General features: G+C 41.2%; 1 protein-coding gene across 1 annotated transcript in view; it reads left to right on the top strand.

Annotated features, from left to right (window-relative positions):
* Nucleotides 1–19,626, top strand: part of pde4d (phosphodiesterase 4D, cAMP-specific) — a 134,247-nt gene that overhangs the window by 5,724 nt on the left and 108,897 nt on the right. Inside the window, exons 2-3 of the mRNA XM_028413316.1 lie at nucleotides 7,066–7,164; nucleotides 18,905–19,143. Coding sequence (XP_028269117.1) covers nucleotides 7,120–7,164; nucleotides 18,905–19,143 — 284 coding nt within the window. The 5' untranslated portion in view covers nucleotides 7,066–7,119. The remainder of the gene's footprint in view (nucleotides 1–7,065; nucleotides 7,165–18,904; nucleotides 19,144–19,626) is intronic.

The following is a 19,626-nucleotide window of genomic DNA, read 5'->3' as shown; positions in this document are numbered from 1 at the left end:
CTCGCTGTCATGGTAATTGATGGAAAAGGTTTTCTCTTGATGAACAAGTGGTGTAAGCATATCTGCTGGAACATATTTGGTTTTATAGCTGTCTGTTATTACGTTGCTGCAATGCCAACGTTCCCCTTTGGGTTTGGTGCTTCTTCAAACTGGTAAATCGGGTCATCACAGGAGTTCACTGAGGAAATCTGTACGTCTGCTGCTGGAAAAATATTTTCATAAAAACAAGATTACAGACATGTATAATCAGCTTTCTGGCTCTCTTTGTATAATCTGAGGCCAGACTTTAGCATCAGAGGGTGGATATTCTTTACATAACATGACAAGAAATCAGAAATGACAAATCACCTCGGAACAACAGAACTTTGGCAGCGCCTTTCTTCAGCTGATTGCTCTGTCTGCTTTGTTTACACTAGCCCAGTTCACACAAGCCGCCCAGGGGAGGGGGCTCCTCTATCACAGTTCACCACAGGCCATCATTTCTGTGGACCATATGTTGCAGGACATCATGATACAATTATATGAGCTGATGTGTGCTGGTGATTTTTATATGACCCTAATGTTGTAAAAGGTTAGGTAGATTATGGAGAAACGTGGTTTATGTTGTTGTATAAAAACACTCAGGGGGAGACCAGGTGTTGTTGCACCTACAGGAGTAACATGATGCTTCGCTTTGATTGTTTAGTCAGTGCCACAGTATCAACAAGGTGCGGCTTACAGTCTCCATGACTTATAGTATGTTACACTAACAGCTTTTAGCTGGACTCCTGCTGGCTTACACACCACCATTAGCCTTCAGTTTTCAGCCTACACACACACACACACACACACACACACACACACACACACACACACACACACACACACGATTTAGAAAAAAACTTCACTGTAGTTTGTTCAGCACGAGGTAAAGGTAAATTAACAAAGCTGTGATCTCTCTACTGCACTTTGTAAAGAGCAGTGTTTGTAGTGTTGTAGATATTTACAGTATACTTTAAATAACTGTGTGCGTTCACAGGGAAGATATCCTGTCTGCTAAAATATCATGGAAGAGAAAAGGTGTAGCGCTGACACAGCAGACATTCACAGCAGCTGAAGCTATTGTGCCAGGGGAAAAAAATCATGTCAGGCCTCGGGTGAAAATGTTGTCTGGGTTTTATTCCTGCAGTGTGCAGGAGTGTGTAGCAGTAGCACACCTCTGATGGTGGGACAATAAGCAGTAATACATGAAATGAAACTGTGGCGTAGCTGTAAATGATTAAACTAAGTGCATTAAATTCAGTTTGATGTGGAGTTACATAACATAGCATTCAGGGATGCTTCACGGCATAAATGCATCTTTCTTTCACACCCATGCACAGCTTAATGTACTGTACTTACAGGGAAACTGACACTGATTACACTGCCAGTCACTTCCTAACTAGCTGCGTCCTTAGAAACCACTTGGTCTGTGTATGTAACCTTGACATTAAGCAGCATTGCTGTGTTCAGTCAGGCAGGGTGCATATTAAATCACAGCTGATGAGAGAGATGCACGTCCAGATTCAGCTCACCACGGTGTGCCTGCTGCTTTTTCTGGGCTGTATGGATAGGAGTGACTCATCACCAGCTCTGCAGGGCCCACTAATGCCTCGGGTCAGTGATGTCATTAAACACTGTAGTACCATGTGTATAGGAGAGAAGGAATTGTGGAGACTGCTTTGTGTGTGAGGTTCAGGATAAAAAGGCACCAGAAATGGCGTTTTATGTAGCTGAATTATTAGATTATATATTATACATGTAGTGCCATCTGCTTTGTACACAATATGTATTAAGTAAATGTACATATTCTAGAATGATCTTTTTTTAAATGCAACATTTAGTTCATTTAATGTTTAATTGAGAGGTAACACAAGTAGAAGTCCAAAAAGGCATCATGTTGAAAACTTGGTGTGAAACAACCAGTGTAACCGTGGCTCTCTGGGGACCTCTGCTGGCAGCTTAGAGCACAGCATCGCACTGTGAACCTCGAATTTAACTGTGGAGACATATTTAGTATTCATACATTCTTACTTGTTATTTTACTGAATGTTAAACTTAATTTCCTGCTACTTGCTGAGACACTGTGCACTGTGTAATTCACTGCAGGCTTTGATTTAGCTGGTCCAGAGTGAGCTATAAACTGGCACAGACAAAGACTTCTTTAATTATCAGTCAGCAGTAAGAATACATAAAAGAGAATATAGCAACAAACAGCAGTCTCTGTGCTACAGTAAGCCTTTAACTTTACTTAGTAAAAAGAATTCTTGATTGACTAAATGTTAAGAACAGAAAACATTGTCATTGGGACAATATATGGGCTGATGCCGGGCCAGAGTATATTGGTATCATTTTCATAAAATCAAATTTGATATTTAAATACTTTTATACATGAAATAAAATATTTGTATGATCTGAAAAAGACATTTTTTCTACTCAGTTTAGAAATTTACCTTCACGGCCTAAGATGCAGGATAGCATGGAGCTAACCAATCACAGCAAATGTATATTTTTAAGCCTATAAGCATTGACAACAGGTGCATCAGTCAGGTTTGTCATTTTCTGTCATTCCATGAAAATTTAGTTTTGTTTTTGAGATGTTTACCAACCATAAACTGTCTTCTTGACTCCTGGCTGCATTTATGCCCCTCTCTTTGTGTCATCTGTTTGGCAGTAGTCTAGACTACATTGTGTTTACCTGAGGGTTTCTGTTGGACGTGTTTTCCCCTTGGTGGCTGTGTACTTACACAGAAGAGTTTGCCGAGGGTAAAAATAATAAATGGCATTCAGCCATTTATTAATTAATTTCTCAATGAAATACATTAAAACAGATAATAATAATGCTCACCAAGAGATTGGCAATTTCTTTTGCAAATTTAATAAATTATGAGCGTAATATTTTAAAGGGGTTCTCCAGTGAATTAGTATTGCAATTCCATTAGGGTGATAGACTTGCACGAGACTATGAAGGCAGCAGAGTCTAAGAGATCGTGACGCTACCTCCCAGAAGATATTAACTCTAATATTGGTGCCCATACACTTTATAATTCAAGAGTGTCTTTTATTAAACCCTCCCTGCCTTAGTACATATGCATCTCTAAACCACTGAGTCACATATCCAAAAACTAACCATGCTATTCTGAGCGGTTCAAGAATTATGTGACATTAAAGAAATACATATTCTTTAAAATAATAACTGTAACTGCTGAGTGAGTTGGAATCCTGAAATAATCTCACTTAAATCAAGCTTCATCATCAACGTGCTGTAGAAAATCTGTTTTCAAAATACTCACATTCAGTGACCCTAATTTCACAAACACACACATGCACATGCAACAAAAACAAAAAAGAAACCCTAATAAATGTGACTCATGCATTTGTTCTGCCAGACAATAGGTGGAATATAAGACAATTATTTTCAAGGAGCTTGAGGTGTGAGAGCTGATTTACATTTGAAGCAAATGTTATTGTATTCTCATCTCCTGTCTGCTTGCTGTGAAATTGTTTTGAGCTGCTACAAAGGGCTCATCACTGTCAACAAAATGCTACGGGGACTGAATGAAGAGAAAATTGAGCTGTTTTGCCAGATCTGGCTTTATTACTGCCACTTTCAATTTGTCCGTACTTGAGAGTGAATTGGAGCTGTGACTGCCAGTACATAGGATCAAGTCAAGTACAGAAAAAGGACTGTCATGATCCCACCTGCAACAGAGAGAGTGTGTGTGAGGTGACAGCACATATCTATCATTTGGTTCAAGGACATACGTGTGTGTGTTTGCGCACATGTATGTTGGTGTACCGTTGAGTTTCCGTGCGTGTGACTGTGTTACAGGAGGTGTCAGCCCTCCAGTGGTTTGATCAAAGCTGATTTATGTGATGAATGGATTGCAATGACAGAAAATGGTTGCCCTCAGTGTGAAGGACAGGACAAGGTTGACCGAACAAAAGCATCCACTACTCAAGATCTGCCTCACAGTAGGTTTTTCTCTGCACAAGTTTAAGGTAATCGTCCCTGTTTTTGTGTCTAGTAATGGCAGCGCCACTTGGAGGAGCTATGTTTCAGCTCATGATTTGAGTCAGTGGGTGGGGAGGCTGCTGCTCGCTGCTCGTCACTAAGAACCACAAGCTGCTTTTCTATTCATTTATTCGTCCATGCGAGAGCCCACCTCACTTTAAAAAGTGGCTCAGCAGCAATCTTAAAGCAGCAATCAGTGACCAGAATGCAATTACTAAATGAATAGGAGTATGATTTGTGTTGAAATCTTTAGATAAGCGAAAAGAACTCCGTGAGGTGGAAAAACTCCACTTCACTCAATGGCTGAGAAATGAGACTGATAATTAGATGTTAGCTTTTAGAGTGCATCAAACGCATGCCACTGCCTATTTACTCTGAAAACAGTGTTGTACCATATAATAGGTTGTAATTTATTTTAATTTGAAGAATCTAAGATGGCACTAAGCAGCAGCTTTGACTGATTTGTTTACTGATTTTTACCATCAGAGCTTGAATATTAATGTATAATCTTCCACTGGCTTTTCTCTGAAATATTAGCTTGACAAATTGAAACATGCTTGATTAATATGGACTGTGCCAACAAAGAGAATAAAAGTGACTGGCTATTTTAACAAAGCTGCAGTGCCTGCTCATCCCAGCTGATTGAATGGCTACAATAAAAGGCTGAGATACTTTTTGAGCGATTATTCAATAAGCAGCTGTGGGATCTCAACAAGAGAAAAGAGACGTTTCACACAGCAGCTCAGAGCACATTAGACAGCCGTGACCTTCTACTGCTGGGCAAGGGGAGGCCGGAGCTCAGCTCATTTCGGCTCCCTCACCTGATGTGATCATACAGGATAAACTCTCATCGCTCTCCTGAAGATGGCAGGAAGTTAATTTGGGGAGCCATCAGAGGATGTATCAAAGCACAGGAAGAGACAGCATCTGCAAAGGGGCAGTTTCATATCTGAATCTCATGTGGTGGTTCGTGCCTCGTGTAACTAACACAAGAGCCCTGACAGAAATCAACCTCCCGTGGTTGCACCACATGGCCCACTACACACACACACACACACACACTCACTGAGACACACAAACTGCAAAAGCTTTTTGTTATCAAAACAACAAGAATCAGTAAAAAAGAAAGTAACCGGCTGACTTTCAGCTCTCCGTCAAAGACGATAGTGATTGGTCTAAAAATGGTTTGGTGTCGGTATGAAGGCACTTTTCAGGTTTAGCCTTGTGTTTTGAAGGCTAGGCTGACCTACAAGGAATACTTTTCAAAATGATTATAACAACGGGGATGTGAATAAACAAACTGCACATTGAGGGAGTCAGTCTGCCTGTTAATTGGAGTTTTCTCAGCATTGTCACTGTGTTGAGTGGGATTCAATGATAAATAGCTGATTACTGTTTCCAAACTGCTGTCTATGAATGAAAAGTGCAACTCTGTAAGATGAACAACACAGCCGGGCCGGGTTTGCAGACAGCACAGTCATAGTCAAGATTTGCGTTGTCTGCTGACGGAGCGTAAAGAGAAGGTTCTGAGAAATGTTTAGACTGGATTTATATACAGCAGTGCAAACCCTGATATGCCAAGGACAATATTTATGAGTACTAGACCTTGTGTGTGGTTAAACAGCCTCACATGTGCTTATAGGTCAAGGCTGCAGCATGTCCTGAGGTTATCGTGCTCTGGGTGTGCATGGCTGTCTGCAATTTAATGCATTAATATACGTTAAGATTTGGTTTATGCTGCAAAAATTATTCCTATAATAGACAAAAACACACACCATTGGACATTATTATTTATATGTGCAAATTATATGTGCATGTGCATGCTTGGTTCTGTGCATATTGTTTGGCCTGTGACCGTGGTGACATTTTTCCTCATGAAAGACAGTTTATTTATCCTAAAGGCACCATGTCTCAAAGCCCATGCACGTCTCCTCTCCTTCTCTCAGAGTCCGATCGATGAGGACTCTCCCTCCTGTTCTGTCTGTTTTTCCTGTCCGTGATAATTAACTGGCCATCCTGTCACTCCACATGTCCTCGTACTGGTGATGGACCTGGGTTAGAAAGCACCAGAGTGGAGGATGAAGTGGCTGATCTCTCATTCAGAGTACATCCAGTGTGGTTGATGTGTCCTTGAGGACGTGGATAGAGTTGGTTTTGTGTGTGATGGATGGATGGAAATGACGGATTATATATGGTAGATAGCAAGAAAGACACGTGGGGAGATGCATTGCTTTGCATAAACAGGTTAATAAAAATATCATTGCCTGTGTGACACATACAGGGAGGTTGTTGTGATTTAAAAAAAAAAACAGGAAGTGCACTGATGCATTGCCTGAAAACTTGATAAAACACAGGCGGAACAGCAGGATTGTTTACTGTTAGGAACAGGAGGTGACAGAAATGCTAAAACACAAATAGCCTGTATACACACCACATCAGAAATAGATTATTCATGTCTTTGAAGTTGTACAGGATTTTCTCCATCTGTCAATACACTTTAAAACACACGAATGGTTTTGGACATCCATTTCAGCACAATGTGGACGTGTGTGTGGATGTGTGTGTGTGAGGCAGAGAAAGGAGAGATAAAAAAGAGGCAGGTGTAGGCTCTGGGTTATTAGGCCAGGTAAACCGAACAGAGCTGTGTAACTCTGGCTGATAATCCACTGACCTTTACCTTTTACACTCTAATGCATTCTAATAGGCCCGTGGATCACAGCATGTCTTCCTCCATACACACGCATGTACGCACAAGTACCTGGTTGTCTGGGAGATCAAAGCTTTCATATTCTCAAACCACAGATGCCCCAGGAGGAACCTCAGCTTTTTTCAAAATAGTGCTATTAAAAATAATAAACACATCTCAACAACAGCACTCGGCATATACATCATTACAACTTTGACATATGAAACAGATGTTCAGATATTCAGAAATTTTTTTTTTTACAAGTGAATGAAATTGTTTAGTTCAGGTGCATAAAAATAAAACATTCATAGAGATATTTTCTTTGTATTTTGTTGTTGTTTCACAGAACTCTTTCTGCTTCACGTTGTGTAACTGAAACCTGCCAGAGTTGGCCCGAACCATGCAAAAGAATGACCGGTCCGGGGACGAAAGCCAGCGGGACAGTGTAAGTACACACTGCCTTTCATTTTTTCACAATTTACAAAGCAGATGTGTGACAGCCATCATACCAACACATGTTTTACAGCTGTCAGGTTGCTTTGATTCAGCAATGCTGAATCTGAGTGTCATATATTTACAAGTGAAGTATTCATGGCGGTATAAAACATGACCGACACAATTTCCAAACTGATATTTTCATCACCTTCATCATCACCACCACAACAACAACAACATCACCGCCATCTAACACGGCAATATGTGAGCTCTGGCATGATGAGCTGTCCATCACCCTGCACTATCCATCTGGATTTAATAGGTTCCTGGAAATCCCACCAAACAGGGAAGGTCAAAGTTGCTTTGTTCAACTGGAGATGGAGCTCAGATGGAGCAGCAGCAGCAACACTTAACCTTTCATACATGGATAACATATTCAATCATACGCTTTGATTGTTGACCTTGAGTTTCCTTTTAAACGTATAGGGCGACTGCACAAGTGTCAGGCTGACATTAGGGCAGAAATGCATACGCAGATGGTGGATTTTTTTAACGGAATATTGGGGAGTATGAGCTAAAATATAATTTAACAGTAAAATCTGATTGGTTCTTTGTATTATGACTATATTTAAAGCCAGAGCTCACCACTGAGAAAAATCTAAAAAAAAACCACATTGTTGGCCGCTCCACCTGATTCACAACATGACATTAAAACAAAAAGCATTCAGTCCCAATGGCGTGATTTATAAAAAGAGCCTCAGAAGTATAAAGTGTTATTGAAACCCAGGAACAAATGACCTTTAAAATGGAATGGAACCGCTAGTAATGGAACAAAAACTGATTGATGATTCACACTTTGTGTCTCTATGGGGTCTTTAAATCTGTACATTTCTAAAGACTTGTCCGGGGGGGAAAGAATTTTTAGTCATGTGAAAAAAAGTGAGTGTGTTAGTGATTAAATTACCTGTAAAATATGAGATTTGTATCCTCAGGAGGTAGTGTGATTGTGAGATGAGCAATAGTTCATGTCAGATGTGCCTGTGATTAATAACTTCATCAATTAAGACAGAGCTCAGAGAGCAGGTCACTGGGTTAGAGAAGAGAGACAAGTGCTGCCAAGGAAAAAGGGTGGGACATCAAGAGAGAGACAGGTAATTAGAGAGAAGAGGGGAGAGGTGGAGGGCGGTGAGGTTAAGACGAGAAGCGTACCTGAAAAACAAACGGACAGCAGTAGAGATGCTCCCTCATCGTCCTGAGGGGGTATATTGAGGTAGAGCGGGGACACAGGCTGTGTTGATGAATACGTTTTGCAAGGCTCTCTGGGGCTGTCCAATCAGGCAGCGCCATTGATGAATAGTCATGAGTCACCTTATCAGCATCACCATGGTTACGCAGATGTGACTGTGGCCCTGTGAATGTGTTGAGGGAATAGAAATGGGCCAAACGCTGCTCCGTCTTCTTCCCGCGCACATCTTGATCACCAATTAGAGCCTAGCAGGGGAGCATCCAGGCAATGGGTTTGTTCCGAGGCGTTAGGTGAATGGGTTTCGAGTGAGGTGAATGTAGAAAGAGAGATGGCAAAGATGATAGTCAGAGTGCATGGAAAAGAGTGCAGAGAGAGGAGGGAGGAGAAGGAGGTGGGGGAGGAGGCAGGTTTGGATTCAGCTTGATGACTTAAAATTGTATTAATCACCACTAAAGCCAGTTTGCAGACAGCACATACAGGTGAGGCCTGGAAGGATGGGGAGAGGGGAAGACGATGACAAGGTAATTAATTAGAGGAGATGGGAGAATTAAATTGAGCAGTATTGGGGGTGGGGGGATGGGGTGTTAATGGAACAACAACAAAAAATGATGGAGGTTGAGCAGGGTAAGAGACAGCTGCAGGAGATGAAATTATGAAAATGGACAACAATATAATGAAATAAAGGGCAGAGGAAGCAGATAATGATATATATAATTTCCATCCTGCTTTCCTGGACATCTTAGAAAAAGAAAGTGCTGTTTTGTTCCAGTAAAAAGCCACTGCTCTCTTTCTGTCTAGATATTAACAGTTGTTTGAATTCTGGATTTGAGACACCCAGTAAAGGAGCAATTTGTAAAATTACTAGTCTAACATAACAGAATATGAAGGGGTGTCAGCTGGAACATCATACCCACAACATGTTCCAAACCTACAGTCCATCCATCCAGGGGTTTCGCTGCTCAGGCAAGAGAGCATATTTTAGTGTACAATTAATATTAACCACGGTACAACAAAGAAGTCTTCCAGCAGCCGCAATCAATGATGCAACATGTGCCCAAGGCTCTGCCTTCATGGTTGGAGGCTGCTTCACCTTTGTTTTCACAGAGATATGGCTCAGTGACTGAGGCTCGGATGCCTCCTTTCAGTCAGCTCAGATTACCTCCTGTGTGGTGACATTTACTTTAAAAATCTGTGCCGTAGCTAAGCTCTGTGTCAGCTCTTTCTGGGTACCTAAAAATCCAGTCTGACTAAGTATCTGCCCAGAAATGCTACACATCACGGCAATATAGACCAGAGGCCAGAGCTAATTACATATAGATCTCAGATCACCAAATAGACCTCTCTAGAAAATGAGGTTTTTAAATTACCCTATTTAAAAGTTTACAATAAATCCAAGAAATAATCTCAGTTTATGTCCATTCACTAATAGATTCCCTTGAATTTAACTGCCTCATGCACAGAGCAGGTCACTGATACGATAAACCTGATAGCTGTGTCCCTCTTATCGCTGATTTGCCTGGCAGAGTGCAAACAATGTTAATTGTTTTTGAGCCGCCGCTTATCTCTGTGTTTATTTATTTATGAGCAAGTCAAGCAATCTACTGCGTATTTGAATCATGTAATTAGATTAACAACTCTATACAAAGCGGACATATCCAGGCACTCAGGAAAATTATTTCTGCTTTTCCCTTCCAGCTTGCCAAAACTCCACTGCTGGGGCTAATTTGTTTTTATCCATCTGGTCTCCATGTCCGTGTCAGGGTCCTGCAGCCTGTTGTAATGTCTGGGTAGAGCCTGAGCTCACGTATATATATATCATCCGTTCACATATATACGGATAGAGTAAGGCAGCCTTAATATTTATTTAATTTTACAGCATGTGTAAGGAACCATTACCGCCTGCTCACCGTTCTCATTTCACAGACTGTTGACTGCGTTTAAAGTGTGATTAATCTTGCATAAGATGTTTGGCAGTGCGCTAGTTCAGGATGTGAGGTTGATGCATGAAGAGTGGTGTGCAAACTCTGCCAGGAAAGGTCGACACAGAGGGACGCATGATGGAGGGATGAAATTTCCATCTTGTTACTGTCAGATATTCTTGGGTGACACATGCAGCATGTTTCCTGCTCACAAAACAATGCAGATACAGACGCTTCATCTTCTGAACAGCTTTACTGTGCGTAGACACAAAACCCCGCAATTGAACTCTTTATCTTGCTATATTACAGTAAGGTGACCCTGACCCTTTGCACAGATAAGGAAAATACAGAAATGGAGTTTTAAGTAACTTCAGCCTGAGTCATCGAGCTTCTCCTTCTTTATCTGCTGCAAAAGTTCTCCCCTCCCTGTAGGGTTCAGGGGCAATTCCAGGATATTTCATCTCATATTGATGTGCTTAGAGCTGCGTATCACAGAGGCATGCCTGTAGCTGAGGTCAAGAAAGCGGCTCTTTGAAACACATTGATTCATCTCCCTCACCTCCAATATGACAATTCAACACACTGCCAGGGCTTCTTTTATCATTTGTTCACACTGTACATGCCTTCTTTCTGCTTTTCTGTGGAACAGGTACCGTTGTTTAAGCCCAGTAGGACCTGCTTTGTTTTATTTATTGCTTATGAAACAAACAATTAGTGTGTCTATTGTAGAATGGGAACACGATCTTAACTAACTCTGTCTTCATAGATGCAAAACATGCTGTGTGCTGTAAAGATGAACCCAGTTAATGTTTATTAGCCTGCAGGATGCCATGTTTACAGCTACATCAACCACAGAATAGAGCAGTAAACATACACACCCTGGCTGTAAATACCACAAACTCTCCCCTCCATGGAGCAAAAGATAAACCCGTGCTGACCCTTTGATAGTATGCACCCAGCACTACTTCAGACATTATTATTATTATTATAGGGGTACATGAACCATTGGTGGCATGTTTTCCTTAATACACTCAACAAAAATATAAACGCAACACTTTTGTTTTTGCTCCCATGTTTCATGAGATGGACTTGAAGATCTAAACTTCATTCCAGATACACAATATTACCATTCCTCTCAAACATTGTTCACAAATCTGTCTAAATGTGTGATAGTGAGCACTTCTGCTTTGCTGAGATAATCCATCCCACCTCACAGGTGTGCCACATCAAGATGCTGATCTGACATCATGATTAGTGCGGGGTCTTAACCTGACTCCAGATCGTCGCCGTAACAGACTTGAGTGGGCAAATGCTCACATTCGATGGCGTCTAGCACGTTGGAGAGGTGTTCTCTTCACGGATGAATCTCGGTTTACATTGTTCAGGGCAGATGGCAGACAGCGTGTGTGACGTCGTGTGGGTGAGCGCTTTGCTGATGTCAATGTTGTGGATCGAGTGGCCCATGGTGGTGGTGGGGTCATGGTATGGGCAGGCATCTGTTATGGACGAAGAACACAGGTGCATTTTATTGATGGCATTTTGAATGCACAGAGATACCGTGATGAGATCCTGAGGCCCATTGTTGTGCCATACATCCATGAACATCACCTCATGTTTCAGCAAGATAATGCACGGCCCCATGTTGCAAGGATCTGTACACAATTCTTGGAAGCTGAAAATGTCCCAGTTCTTGCATGGCCAGCATACTCACCGGACATGTCCCCCATTGAACATGTTTGGGATGTGCTTGACCGGCGTATACGACAGCGTGCACCAGTTCCCACTAATATCCAGCAACTTCGCACAGCCATTGAAGAGGAGTGGACCAACATTCCACAGGCCACAATAGACAATCTGATAAACTCTATGCGAAGAAGATGTGTTGCACTGCATGAGGCAAATGGTGGTCACACCAGATACTGACTGGTTCTGAGTCCCCAGACCGCCAATAAAGCAGAAACAAAATGCACATTTCAGGGTGGCCTTTTATTGTGGGCAGTTTGAGGTACACCTGTGCACTAATCATGATGTCAGATCAGCATCTTGATGTGGCACACCTGTGAGGTGGGATGGATTATCTCAGCAAAGCAGAAGTGCTCACTATCACACATTTAGACAGATTTGTGAACAATGTTTGAGAGGAATGGTAATATTGTGTATCTGGAATGAAGTTTAGATCTTCAAGTCCATCTCATGAAACATGGGAGCAAAAACAAAAGTGTTGCGTTTATATTTTTGTTGAGTGTAAATCAGGATACTCTGTGCCTTCTCTTCAGTGTCAGTGTTATTCATGAGGGTAAGAAGACTGAAGGGGAAACCATCAGTTGTGTGCCTGCAGATAAAGCCGCCTTCTTCTCTGCTTTGTTTCAAACGTAGCTTCCTGAAAGCTGCCTATATACTTTCAGATAAATGTGAGGACTAAATTGTTTTTTCAACCAGGTGATTTACTGCATCTCTCCCACATGCAATCTTTTTTTCTCATCTCCCCTCTATCTTCCTCCCTTTGTGTTAACTTCTTTCCACTTCTGTCAGTTCCCACACTGCCCCGGGGCTTTACCCAGAATCCATTTAGAATTCATTCACTGATAAAAATCTATTGCTAAATTCAGGGCACAGAGATAAATGACTCTGCCTCATGATGAAGGGTTTCTCTTGCTGAGTATAGTGCGGTCTGCCCCCTGGTTTTAAACTGTAATGGTTCATTCCTGTATTTTAATCTAACCCTTGAAGAATTTCATGATCACAGCCATTTTGTTAAGTAGCTTATAGAATGAAACCACTCTGCTGAGATTATAAGGTGTGAGAGGGCCTTATGACCAGATCCAAAGGGATCCTAACATAGATCTTGGATCAGTCTAGTCTTTGAAAATGAAGTGAGGGAGCTTATTAAAATATTGCCATCGCAAACTGTGATGATGATGACATTTTTTGTAAAATTCATGAAATAGGGGAATGCCTCTCAGCTTGCCTCAGGTGATACTCTCAGCAGCTGGTGGCAAAACAAGCTACCGCTCTCCCATACTGCACGTGCTGTGCTGCATTGTTTTTTATATGAAATTGTGTCTACACAAGCCTAAAGGACAAAATAAAGTGACAGGAATGAAAAGCAACGCCCAGTTTTGGTGCCATTTTAATCTTCCAAAAGGTCGACAGCAAAAAAAAAGGTGCTAATGAAAAATTCAGTTTATGAAAAAAACAATGGCTTCCTGTTTGCCGTGCTCTAATTGACATGAATTAATGCATAAATCATGCCACATGGGAGGGACTGACCTGACCCTGATGTGTCCCAACCTGATCCCCAACAACAGTAAAAAAGAGGCATTAAAGAAATGTTAAAAACATGAAAGGAATATTTCAGTCCTTACATGATAAATACTCAAATTATCCAAATATTGAACCACCTGGATGAAGAGTCTTCATCAAAGACCACCAATAATACTCCTGCAGAATAGTTCTTTATCTAATAAATCCTGCGTCACTTACATTTTTAAACAATGCCACATAAAAAGAATCAAAGCAGAGTGTGAGCCATGTTTTCTTAAATGTTGCATGTCTATTGGCCTCCGGGATGCCTTTTTGTTATTGGTTGCAGATATTATCGGTAATGATGTGCTAATGTGATCAAAGTGTCCTCGGGCTCTTACAACAAAACTTTTTTTTCCCTCTGCCAGGCTTCTACATGTCTGCCCTCGCAGTAACACTAGCTCACATTCTCTCACCAGTCTGTGCAAACACTTGTAAGCAAAGAGCTCGAATTGGAACGTGACCCATTTTGCATTGATTTGTTTGACTCCTTTTGCCATCAAAACCAAATTAAGTGAATTAAGTACTTTTTCACTAGAAAAACACAGCGTCTCATGGCTGATTTATCGACCTGAGGTGTCACTTTATCTATGCTGTTAAAGATTTTAAATCTTTGAGGGATTGATGATTTATTATGTCATTTGCTAGAATGATGTAATTTTACCAGCCTGATATGAGGACAGTGTTTAGTCCTTAGAAACAGAACTTGTGTGTATTTATCCTGCTGCACCTCTATGTGTTCATGGGGATGGTAGTACAAACTGGTGACTATCTGAGGGGAACAGCTTCCTTTGTAAATTCTGTTTAACTTTATGAATTTGGGTTTTTTTTAAAGATGATCTTTACCAAACCCCTTACCCTGCTTTCAATGCCTAACCTTAAAAATGTGTTGTTTAAAAATGAATCTGAGTTACTTGCAGCAAGTCTTTTTCCACTCTTTTTTAACCGTTAACTATGAAAACAGTAAGTAACAGTCCCCTCCTGTCCTTGACATTTTCCTACCACACACACACATACACACACACTGAAAAAAACACATGTTGGTTGTTTACACAGATGGCTGTCCGCTGATTTCATAATATCTGACTCAAATAGTTCGACTTGCCCACCAATGGATTGGCATATGAAGTGCACAGAGAGCATGAGAGAGTCACAGCAGACCAATTAACCTTTCACTGATCCCACTTATCATAAAGAGCTACTTCAGGCATTAGGAGAGACAGAACGAGTGAGTGAAAATGAAGAACTGTGTGTCTGTGCATGTGCATAATCACAATACAGTGAGAAGAGTTTTTTTTTTTTGCCCTAGATTTCACTACTAATGAGACGAAAATGATTTTCATTCCTTCCATGAATTGTCCTCTGGTCTTTCTAAGTTTACAATTTACATATTATTTATTGAGTTCCTTCTACATGCGCTGACTTCTGAGTAAAGTCTTTCAGAAGCTTCTGTAAATAAGATCATTGTTGGCTGTGTGGTTTAGGATAAAGCTGTTATATGAGAATCTTTCCTTACCTTTTAATTTGTCCACTCCCTCTAGCTGGCAGAGTCATCTTGCATTGTGACCTAAAACAACTGCCTGCTTGCTTGAAAAAGATATTGATCCGTAATAGTGCTGTGGAGGTCAAACGATTAGCATTACCAACTTGACTACCACCTACCTTGACCACCAGAAAGGTGGGAATAATGACTTTAAGTACATAAACCTTTCATAGAGCGTTTCAATTTGTGGCTACATTGACAAAGTGCAAACATAACAGCCTAACTGCACCATGTTTTTGTAAGAGCAACAAAGAGAGCATAAATTATTTTGTGGTTTTTACATACATAGCGTCATAATTAATGGGTAATACTGACCGAACTTTATTGACTTGTTAGATCCAGCTTTACCTTCAGCCTGCTGCAAAGTAAAGCTTAATCATGTCAGCTCCATTGTTGCCCTCAGTAAGCCACTGTCTGTGGCAATAGGGCTAATACAGGTAATTATGTAGGAATGAAAGGTTCAATGACTCCATGGGTGAAGATTGGCATCTTGATGGATGCAGCGGTGGATGGGGAGGGAGAGGTCTTTCAGCTGCACGATGAAGCCTGAGCAGTCACGACAAAAAGGGGAGACAGACAAAACGCACACACACACACACACACACACACACACACGTCAGTGTTTTGAAAGATTTGGCTGGGCTAATGGAGACATATAATGCTGTAACATGTAGCGTATAGTAGCTAAGTGTTGGGAAAATTCATTTGTTTGCAGTTGGAGGCTGAACAGGTGTTTTTATCCAGCAGGTTACCTCAGGCCATGTGTGCATCATTGAGCTCCATGGACCATGGAGCTTAGTGAATCAATCTACTGCATGAAAACACCCAGTGTGCCAAAACAAGAAAAACTGTAAATAAATCTCTGTGTGCTGACATTAATAGATAAATAAGACCCATAAAAAGCTCCACTGCTTGTCACATTGCAATATTACCCTATATGTTACATATAGTGTTTGTAAAAGTAGGTGTAATTGAATGTGGTCCACTGAGCTACTTCTTTATTTTGGGAAGTAAAAAGGCTTGGTCCCTGTAAAATGTCATTTTGGGTAGTTCACCAGTACCATCTCTTCATATCCATAAAATCAGAGGCCATCATGTTGCCTGATGACCTCACAGACCTGGCCTTCTTGGGGTATTTCCACTGTTTTGTTTTCTTTTTCATCTATTAGTGATGAATCCAAGTCTCATCCATTGTTACAAACTGCATGTGAAACTCCTTATAAATGGCTCTTTGACATGCTGTAGTGTATTCTTTCAAGATCATTTCATGGATAATGTCAGTGGTCTGGAGTGTAAGGACAATCAGCAGCTTTCTAGGATGGGTGTCATATTCCAAGCTCCCTCTCTGCCACACTCAAGTTCAGCACTTTTTCACCATGCTGGAAGAAACTGGCCACACTCGCTTTGTGTTGAAATAGTGTTCTTAGGGAGATCCTAGGGTGACAAACCAATGAAACAGTGTGACTGCACAAAAGCTGACATTCTTTTCAGATTCACATTGTTGACATTTTGCAAAGAGTTGAAGTGCACATGCACATAAAGAGAAATGTACGGCTTGGCCAGAACCAATCGCCCCCTCCTATAAATAACGATCAAAACATCCATCCATCCATCCATCCATCTACCATTCAAGCACTCTTTGTCCTGCAGTGCAGGGTCACAGGGGGCCTGGAGTGGAGTGAGAGGCGGGGTACACCCTGGACAGGTCACCGGCCCATCTCAGGGCAATGATCAAAACAGTCCAACAGAAATGTGTGTGAAATCACTTACAGCTTACTGAGACCAGCATCAGTATGTGAGATTCTGTATTGTACGTTAGCAATGGTCAGCTCTTCTAATTGAAAAGCCCTATAATCTAGAAGTAATCACCTGTAAAAGAGCTGCGCAGATGTTAATGGCTGACCCTCACTCTAACAGGGAAGCCTTCTTATTCATGCAGAACAAAAATCCCTCTTGGTTTGCAGCAAGATTAATGGCACAGAATCAGTAACAATTTATCATGCTGTCCAACCAGCTCACTCCATATGTGTGTACTTGTGTATTCAAGTGTGTCCTAAATCAAAGATAGTCTTGGAACCACTCAATACACAAATAACTGATTACTTCTCTGCTCCTCCTGAGGAGAGTGTGCATAAAAAACAACACAAAATTGAACTTATTTTCTTCACTGTCCACCAGAGGCTTGGGTGTTTAGAGAAAAAAAAATACTGCCTTTTGTGCTGGAAGCCAATACAAAGCAAACGAAATAGCAATTTGCATATAATATAAAGTAATCGTAGTTTGCATTTCTAAATTGTTTGGTCTTTTCAGGAAGAGATTGGCATCTGCCATGGAAAAAGTTGGCTTGAAGGTGTGCTGTTTATTTAAAGGGAAGGCCCTGCAGCTCACAGCGCTGCAGCAGAATCAACTTTTCTAATAACCACTTAATGGTACATTGACCACCTGATGTGCTTTCTTCAGGTTAGCTTGCTATTGTGGGATGTTTTTCTGTCCTCACCTCAGAAGTGCACAGTCTCAGCTTTCAGACGGCTCCTGCCCCCCGCTGAAGCTCTTATCGCTTGATTTTTGTCCCCCTTCTCTTTTGAGGCTGTGAGCTTTCTCCTGTGGGTGACTGTGCATTTGAACCTTTATGCCTTTCAGTAATCTTTTGTATTTTATCTTTTTTTTTTCCTGGACTTTCTTGTAAAACATTAACTACCACATGCCATCACAACTCTGCATGTTTAATAGAGGGCAAACAATCATTAACAGCAAATGCATAAAGGCTCTTTGGCTGTGTGAAAGGAGGTGATGTTGAAGATGTTCAAAATAAGGTACATTTGCTGTGTATAAACAAATCTATAAGATGAACTGTTTTAAACACCAAATAACGACTCCACAATTTCATTTAGACTCTGTGTTCTTATTTTAAGTGACTGCTCCTCTTGGCCACAGACAGATCCTTCCACTTCCTTTATCACATTAATGAAATTCCATTACATTTGTCAGAAAGGACTGATGGGAAAGAAAAAAATGTTAAATTACTGAATTACTGTCACTGTGACACCAGAATGTGTGAACTCCAATTTAAAAACAAGCTGTGCTGTAAAATATTAGCTGGTGTTCTCGATGAAAACATGTCGTCTGTGTGTTTGTGCTAATTGTGCCAATGCTAAGAAGAAACCAAACAAGAGACAGTGCTGTGTGCTGGTCCTGTGTGCTGGTCCTGTGTGCTGGTCTGTGGTTATCGGGTTGATGAAATACATGCATGGATTTGTTTTTGGTGGAAGTGACACGATCTGTGTCAGAACTGCACCAAATCTATGTGATTAATTTGCTGCACCCGCAGGCTACACCTTCATCAATTTCACTTACTGTTGTTGTCTGGCTAACATGCTGCCTCTTTGCACATTCAGCTAAAACTGAGCGTTACTTTCTAGCCATATCTCAATATTCACTGGTATCTAATGCAGACTGTAACTACACTATACTACTGCACTCTAGCTTAAATGGAGATGAAACATGGTGCACTGCATATGGATAACTCAACAGCATCATTAAAGCTCTGAGATCCCTTAAAGAATCCGATGATAAATTGTTTGTATTTAGCATGCGCACCATGGCGTTGACAGTAACATCCTTCTAATCCTGGCAGAGCCGTCTAACTGTAAATTGCCTTTTCAAGAATCATTTAAGAATATTGTTTTTGTTGTTGTTGGTATCCCTGCACTCACATGTCCCTTTTCTTATCTTCTTCCAGGTGTCCGATGATTCTTCTGACTCCCCAGAGCCAGGGCTGGTCACCTGCATGGAGCCCTTCATGGTGCGCAGGCTTTCTTGCCGGACAGTCCAGTTGCCCCCTTTGGCCTTTAGACAGGCAGAGCAATACTACTGTGACCGTAAACCGGAGACAGACACAGTCACAGTTCCACCACGGCCAACAACACTGCCACTACGTACTCCACCTCTCATCGCCATCACATCTGCTGACACTAGCAGGTAGGACAGTGTGTGTTTTTATAGAATGAGTAATGAGATGTGTGAGTGAGCAGATGTTTATTTACTAGTTTTAAGATCACAAATTCACACAAATACTTGCCAGGCTTCAAGCTAGGGACTCTGTTTATGACCAAACCACGGGTGTTTCTTCTGAGGAAAGACTATTTATAGATCTGTTTTGGTGTGATGGTATGTGTTGATGATGAAGAAGTGGCTGGTTACCTTTAGACACTTTTCCTTGTTTGCTGCTAGTATTTTACATGATAAAAATGTCCATCTGCTGGTTTTCCTCAGCAACATGTTGTGCTTTCTCCTTGGTGAATGGTTTGATTGGATAAAGGTATCTTGTGGTAGAAAAACGCTTGCCAAGAAAGTGCCCGTCCCTGGTTTCCTAGGTCAAGCTCCCAGATGGCTCTGAGTAACAAACCATCTGGTGCATTAAACCACTTCTATGGAGTGATTACGATGTAATGGATGGGCGAG

This window comes from Parambassis ranga, chromosome 9, assembly GCF_900634625.1.
Source record: "Parambassis ranga chromosome 9, fParRan2.1, whole genome shotgun sequence".
NCBI classification, from domain to species: Eukaryota; Metazoa; Chordata; class Actinopteri; family Ambassidae; genus Parambassis; species Parambassis ranga.
The sequence above is the reverse complement of the archived record's forward strand: the minus strand, read 5'-3'. Positions and strand labels throughout refer to the sequence as shown.